The sequence below is a fragment of the Histoplasma capsulatum genome, genomic scaffold, assembly GCF_000149585.1.
Source record: "Histoplasma capsulatum NAm1 scaffold_5 genomic scaffold, whole genome shotgun sequence".
NCBI lineage: Eukaryota > Fungi > Ascomycota > Eurotiomycetes > Onygenales > Ajellomycetaceae > Histoplasma > Histoplasma mississippiense.
Window position 1 is genome coordinate 1,132,339 of NW_001813978.1, and position 7,668 is coordinate 1,140,006.

The following is a 7,668-nucleotide window of genomic DNA, read 5'->3' on the forward strand; positions in this document are numbered from 1 at the left end:
CTTTGCTTCGGAGGCTAGGGTGGATAAGGTGTGGAAGGAAGGAGATTGCTCCTTTGAGGGTGGGGAAGGGAGAAGCGCCTCGGCGTACTTGGGGAAGTACTGGGTGCCGTAGGGGGAGTTGAAGCATTCTGGTAGGACGATAAGGGACGCGCCAGCCTTTGCTGCTTCAAGGACTTTGTTGCGTGCATGTGAGAGGTTGAGGGCCTTGTCCGCGCCTGTGTTATAATTTTCGATATTAGATATTAGATATTAGATAACACCTGATCTTCATATGTATAAATAGCTATCCATCCGTTGCGATTTGCCAGGATCGGAGGGGTCTTGGGGAAAATTGTAGGTGATGTTATCTGGAACGTACCTGAGGCTAATTGCACCAGCGCAAGTTTCAACGGCTTCTTGAGAAGAGTAGCCATGATTTCTGGTAGGTAGGATATGGTGGCGGCGTATATTAATTTTGAAGCAGCGATAAATTATCGATAATTACTGAGCATTCTGTAGTTACTGTACATACATAACCTTTCCCAAAAAGTTGAACTTTCGGCTTGCGGGGCTGTTTGCCGCAATAGCTTGTTAAGCTCGGCATTAGTGGATAGAGGACACACAATTAAAAAATCTCTTCGGAATGCACTTGTATATTACAAAATGGTCTCTCGATCTTTTATGGTATTTTGTCCTCCGGTTAACATTCTTTCAAGGTCCCTGATTGACCCAGCCGCACATACTGTTCGCCCTGGCTTGGTGATAAGTGATCCGCTTGGTTTGCCAGCGGGGCGCACACAATAAGCGTACCTTTTGGGCTAATGATTTCATGAGTTTCCATTCGTTTGCAAGATATAGCTAGTCTACATCATATATTGGCCAAAACAAAGGCGGCGAGTTAAAGAAACTAATTGTGAGGAGATGTCTCTGCACGGCTCCTGCACATCCCTATCGTCAGATATGGCAGCATTTCTCAACCAAATGGTATCTTGTATCCAAGGGTTGTAACCAAAAACCCAACGGGGTACAGAATTTCGTTCAAATACGTGGCCCACAAATATTCTGCACAGAGGAAGTTTGTATATTAGCTAAAAGTCCGCAGGGAATGTATTACAGATGGGGGCTCCACCTTTCTTCTTTCCCGGAAATCTTCGTAGAGGGAAAGCCAGATATCTCGGCCACGGCAATCTTCTTCCCCAGTTAGCCCAATAGAGCAATTCGGCATTCTCCTATCCGGTATTCGTCTGGGATGCCTTTCTCCCAAGGTTTCGGATAAGGCCAATCGGAGAAATGGATAATCTTGGCTTCCGCGAAAACTTTCTGTGGGTCCCATACTTCGTTGTCAGAACCCAAATACTTTGAGTGGTTGTCCCCACGAAACTCCCCGGATATCAGGAAGTACGGTCGATGTGGTAAAATCAAACAGTGATTCTGATAGAGACGGTTCATCAGTTCCATGTCGTACTCTGTCTGATCCTTCTCACTTATCGCGTCAATAATGCGCGAAAATTGAAATTCGGACGGTTCGAGAACAACAAGTCCTGATGTGAGGAAGTTGTCTCCTGATTGTAGCCAGTATGCTCTTGGCATGGCTACTGGGGCGCTGGGGAGCAGAAACAACTCATCCATTGACTGTACGAGAATATGTATTAGTAAAAGACAAAATCATTAGATCCATTACTGAGTCACTTAAAATATGCGTACTTGAAGTATCGTGGAATCCGAATCAAAAATTAATATACGCTCATACTCTGTTAGGTTGAAGGCAAGCAGCTTTGTGAAGCTGTCCCCCCATGTTACATCTGGCGATGCCTGAAGAGGTGATATCGGCTTCAGCTTAACATTGTACTCGTCTTGCGCTTTCGCTAACATCCTTTCTATTGCTTTTCGCTTTGTGGTACTCGCTGGCCAGCGAGTGGGGTACATCAAGATTCTGTCTGGTTTTGTCTGAAGTCGTTGCAGTGTCTCGAAAATCATCAGAGAGTTGCAGAGATACACCGGATCAGTCGCGTATTGTGCATAAGCAAACCGTGACCATTCCGCCTCTTGACTGTTATCTATCACCACTGGAGCCGATGGCTGTGGAAGAGGCAGAAGGTATACCCAGAGTAATTGGCAGGCAGCGACGACGAAGAAGATAATCAAGATATCACGTACAAACCTGGGTCGAAGAAGGACTCTCGATGCAAACCGGGGCTTCCAAGAACTAGAACATATGTTATTTCCAATCTGACTATATAACTGCATGTTGGCGATGGGAAAAGAAATCTAAAGGGACATCCTCAAGAAGGGTTCAGCCTTGGACATAATAAGGGTTTTCGACAAGCTTGAATACATGATCGAAGGGTGGGAGTAAAGTCCAAAAAAACAGTGTGCTTCACGCCCCGGAATATTCTCTCTTGGCTAATGATAACCAACAGGTATACTAATACATAGTTGGGGGCTTTTGGCCTGGATATGAGCTTATTTCAGGAGCAACCATGGAGCGAACCAAAACCCTTCAAAAATAGGCGGGCGATCCGCGGACTGATCCATGGTTCGTACGGTTCAGCAAGAAGCGGCCACGCTGGTTTTTTTATCAGGATGAAGAGAAAATAGGGTTAAACATAAGTTTATGAGGCTTCCTCCAGATTAAAAAATAACTGGAAAACCCGCAAACTGCAAATTCTGGAAAGGGGGTAGTGTTGATGATAATGATAACATTGAGTTCCAATGTTGGTATGGAAGCCTTAAGCAGCCAGCCCAAAGCTTCAGTCCGATCGTATCGTTAGGATGGTAAGATGGATGTTTGTATGTTGAACATCAACAGTCAAGAGCGCAGGTCAGATTTTTTGGAAAAGTTGCCATTTGTCCGTGTCTGGAGAGATTATTCCTATACTGTGGTTGGCAATATTCTGACAACACTCCTGGAAATTAAATGAGAGGTGAATGAACGTTGACATAAATTGGTACATACATGGTTTGGAGCTCTTAGGCTCATAAATAGCGAATAATGATGATGCCTAACAGTAGGCCTCTGCTTTTTCTGCTTTGACAGCTCGCCCTTGGGCGGCGGGGGAATATAGTCGCGAAGCAACCGGGAAGGATAAACTTAGGATGCTCATATGGCTTCTAGCCAAATCGATGACATTTCCCGACAAAATTTAATGGTGTGTGTGTGTGTGTGTGTGTGTGTTTAATATCAATTGCTCGCTACCCAGCAACGAGTCGACTCAGGAAGCTGATCCCGTTGCTCCTAACATTACCTCACCTCTTCCCTAGGTATCTTACATTCACTGACATGTTATGTGATAGCAGCAAGAGTCCACCCCTAGGTGCAGGGAACTTACTATCTATTGAATGTTGAATGTAGATGATCCCGCATAGTTCAACTTCACATTTCCGCCTGTAAATGGACAAACAGGAATGTGGCTCGCAAAAGTGCGTTTTGCACTTTTTGAATCGTGCTATCAAGAGCCTTATAATAACTGGTTCCCAAGACCTTATCTCCCATACAGCCCGTATACTCCCATGTTCGGCGACCGCTACTGCATTGGTGGGGGCATTTGGAGGTTTGTTTCTTCAGCCGAAACTGGATCGCTGAAGCGAACTGGAGGTTCGCATGGGCAGCCCTCAGAGGGAAATTGCACGATATTCCTGATTGTGCAAATATCATACGCCGTACATTGTTTGGACCGCAGGGTTAAATTCACCGAATCCTGGTCCGACCATTGGAACTTGAATCCATGAAAACAAACCGAGCGTACAAACAGGTTGTGCTTAGCAAAAACAGTAAACAACTCATCTTTAGCTCCAGGTAAACTGTATGAAAAAGACCATGAACATTGCCAACGGATCCGGATGTGGCACTGGCGCGGTTTGATCCTCTCACCCTCGTTAGCAGGAAGTGAAGAAGGGGAAGAGAGGCGATGGGAGGTAATTCAAACCTCAGACGAATTTCGGGAGGACTGGCGGAATCACGCGAATGCAATATGCCAAACAGCCGCTGTCCCGCCGGCATTTGAGATGGGGAGCTCAACTCCAAATATGGGATACTGTTAGTATTCACAAACGTTGTACGGAGTACAAAAGTGCCTTACAGCCCAGCCAAGCCAAGAAAGCGGAGATTAGGTAAACCAACCCACCACGAGATTCTGTGACCACAGCAGTTCCTCTGAACCAGCGAACAGCATATCGTTGGGATATTTCAAACTACACTGGACTACAAAGTGGCAAAATTGGAACAACTTACTGTACTCCAAGCTTCTGTCATATGGCGATTGTCTCTCACGCCCCCACGTCTCTGGTGTCCTATCTCATCCCAATTCTCAGCGGCCCTCTGATTTGAGAGCGCTGGCGTATCGCGGACGCAGCAAGTCACTATGCATGAGTCCTGTGTGTGATCTCTGCAGGACGAGTATGCCGAGGAACGATGTCTTTACCCATCATCTTCTTATATCAAACGGAAAATTTTTCCATGAGGTTCAAGGAAAAATTTCTATTAGCGCCCACCGGATCAGTTTGTTATAAATTATGATTCTCGGTTCGACAAAACGCCAATAATAATGTACTTAACTCATGTGCTGTACATACCTCGTACATACCTCCGCCTTGCTATACTGCCGTCGAACATGAGTTGGCATCGGCTGGCCCGGTTAGGAATCGGGGCGCAATCAAATCATGCCCATTTACATTCTTGTGAGTATGAGGCTAAAACTTTTTATTTCGTTCAAAGAAGGAATTGGTGTGGGGTGGAAAACATACAAGATCCCTGATAACAACCTCTGTATATTGTAGGGAACCGTCCCTGCGAAATGACTAAAGAAAGCTCCAAAGCCCCTTGTCTATTTTATATCGCTTGCAGCAGTTTCACGTCTCTAATTTTCCACTGATATACGACCTATCATTCGCAATGTCTCTTTGGCTATCCTCGGTATTATCAAGGTTATTCCCGCCGTTCCGAGAGAACATCCATGCTCCAGACTGCGCGCCGTCAGATTTCCTACCAGATCACGATCTGCACAACTCCTGGGGTTGCGATTACTCAAGCCAGAGCGTCGTGAATCATGAAAAATTACGCCATTTGTGGGAGCAATATGGTCGGGACCCAACCGGAGTACGACGGAACTACCACAATCTTCTCAGGGAATATACTACTCTCTTCCGGAACTTCTTCAATGGATACTATCCGATTTCACTGCATGCCCATGTTAGCGACGCACTACTCCCAACCACGGTATCCAGCCTGATTCAGAATACCTGCGCCTCCAGTCCTCTCGTTCTAAACAATCCGGCTTTGGCTCCGAGTTCATCGGCCACTGAAGATGGGAAGAAAATCCAGCAGTTTGTACTGGATTATCTGGGGTGGGAGGAGTTGCATGTAAAGCATCCGAGGTTTGCTGTGGTTCAGGGATTGTATGGGGCTGCCTTTGGTCCTCTTGTGAGTACACGGGTTAGAACAATATTGGCACAGGTTTTGAGAGACAGCCTTGTCTAATCAACAGCACGCCAACTCAAAAGGCTCATGCTTCCAAAGAATGGGAGCTACAGATTATCGCCTCCGGGCCCAAACCAATCGTGGTTCGCGTCGATAACGACATGCCAAGGGAAGCTCTAAGCGCATCTTTAGCACAAGCAAAGGTGCAAGGTTCTATTGCAGTGGTCGTTGATATGGTCAGCACAGAGGATGGCTCAATCCTCTCGCCCGAACGGTTCAAATTGCTCCAGACATGCTGCGCAGAAAACAAGCTCTGGTTTATTGTCGATGAAGCTCTAACAGCCATCAGATGCGGTTCTCCATTTGCATTCCAACGAACCGAGTACGGCAGTGAAAAGCCAGACCTGGTCGCCTTCGGGAAAGGGCTAGGGACCAGCGGCATCGCAATGAGCTTTGATAGCCCCATGACTCGCCCTCTCGGTTTCTCAAAGGAAGAGTACATCCATCAGACCATCATGTACTGGCGTGCTCTAGTCAGTCGACCAGTAACAATCCCAGTTCTGTTGAAAGCCATGGGAATACTTTATACGGCGAAAACCGAGAACTGGGTGCAAAGGAGCCTTAAAATCGGGCAGACCTTCTATGATGTCATCCAGGAATATTGCCCTGGAGAACCTGTGAAAGGGCTGGGGGCCATACTGGTCCTTGATAGAGACACCTCCATGCGACTGCATGTTATGGCAGGGATTAGAAGGAGATGCCCGTGGGTTCGCTGGTTGCCCAAACTTGATGCTGTGAACGCAGACCGTGCAGCTCTGGCGGCTTGTGTGTTCGGAGCACAAAGCAAAAGTCGACGGGCAAAGCTGAGTGTGGAAGCTGAGAAAATGGGAACACTGCCACCGTGGTGTTTCGTATGTGGCATAGAAGCAACTTCAGAAAACTGGTGCCGCACTTGTTTCTTGGGTTGCTGTATCAATGAAGTCTGCGAGGATGTTTTTGGCTCCCACACTTGCATATGATGTTCTGCTGGAGGATGAGCTAAGGGAGCGACTATTGACTGCCTTTTTGCAACTTAAGTGTACACCCATGATGAATTTTCATGATCCATGTAACAAACCTTCTTTAACCAAGCTGCGCAGCAGCCCAACAATTTCTACATGAAAGAGGGCAAATGAAGCGCCGTGAAGTAACTATCCGCTATTGGGCGGCTTCCTTATCTTGCCCTCAAGCACATAACTGATAATGATGTAGTTCAGTTGCTTTCAAAATCGACATAAATTGCCAGGAAGCAGCAAGCAGTTCGTGATCAGTCGTGGTGGGGTGTCATTGGCTGTCTTCCTTCCCTGGAAATTTAGTGTTAAGACTCTATCAGGGTTCAGGAGATGGCACACTCACCTTTGTTGATACTGCCAAACGAACTTTACAAAAATCTAAAACGAAAGAAAGAGGAGAAATCTAAAGAGCCACTTGGATTTCAAGGCCCAAAAATGGCTGGGGAGAATTGCTCGCTTCAGACTATCCGACCACAATCCTTAACTAGTTCGTGGCGCTGGTCGCCGTCCAGGGATCTCTCCGCTTAACCAACTTTGGCCTTGAAGCGTATAAAATGGAGGTTGCGACTATTTAATATTTAATATGGAGCAATGGCGATCTGGCAGACTTGGATGAACAGGCTATAGACTCTGTGAAGCAAGTGGTTTCGTTATCATCATTATCAACTATGACTAGCCTCGACAGCCCCAATGAATATACGGTAGGATGGATTTGTGCACTTCCTCTGGAGCGCGCGCCGGCCGAAGAGATGCTCGAGGAGAAACATACTTCTCCGAAAGGCTTTAAACAGCCTCGAACTGACAACAATGTGTATACTTTGGGCCGTATCGGTGGCCACAATATAGTCATCGCATCCCTCCCAGCTGGCAAGTATGGTACGTCACCCGCGACAGGAGTCGCAATGGCAATGTTATCAACCTTTCCGGAAATCCGATTTGGTCTCATGGTCGGCATTGGGGCCGCAATCCCTCGAGGGGACAGGGACATCCGGCTCGGTGATGTCGCAGTCAGCAGCCCTGATGGGAAAAGCGGTGGGGTTGTCCAGTATGATCTCGGTAAAGCCCTGAAAGGCGACAAGTTCGAGAGGAAAGGATCTCTCAATAGTCCCCCTGACCTGCTCCTCAATGCGGTCTCGATGATCCAAACAGAACATCGTAAAACGGATTCGAAATTCCTATGTATCTAGTGAGATGTTGAAACCGATTGCCGTCCATGGCTAA

General features: G+C 46.9%; 3 protein-coding genes across 3 annotated transcripts in view; 2 read left to right on the forward strand and 1 right to left on the reverse strand.

The window, feature by feature from the left end:
* Positions 1-1,179: 1,179 nt before the first annotated feature.
* On the reverse strand, positions 1,180-2,514 carry HCAG_05193 (conserved hypothetical protein; the record flags this gene model as incomplete). Its single annotated transcript, XM_001539676.1, has 3 exons — positions 1,180-1,611; positions 1,684-2,185; positions 2,471-2,514. The coding sequence occupies 3 exons, from the start codon at positions 2,512-2,514 to the stop codon at positions 1,180-1,182; spliced, it is 978 nt and encodes a 325-aa protein (XP_001539726.1).
* Positions 2,515-4,870: 2,356 nt separating this feature from the next.
* Positions 4,871-6,935, forward strand: HCAG_05194 (predicted protein; the record flags this gene model as incomplete). Its single annotated transcript, XM_001539677.1, has 4 exons — positions 4,871-5,398; positions 5,479-6,306; positions 6,647-6,768; positions 6,857-6,935. The coding sequence occupies 4 exons, from the start codon at positions 4,871-4,873 to the stop codon at positions 6,933-6,935; spliced, it is 1,557 nt and encodes a 518-aa protein (XP_001539727.1).
* Positions 6,936-7,196: 261 nt separating this feature from the next.
* The window catches only part of HCAG_05195 (conserved hypothetical protein), a gene marked incomplete at both ends in the record, with an annotated part of 1,791 nt that continues 1,319 nt past the window's right edge, over positions 7,197-7,668 (forward strand). The window contains one exon of the mRNA XM_001539678.1: positions 7,197-7,633. Coding sequence (XP_001539728.1) covers positions 7,197-7,633 — 437 coding nt within the window. The remainder of the gene's footprint in view (positions 7,634-7,668) is intronic.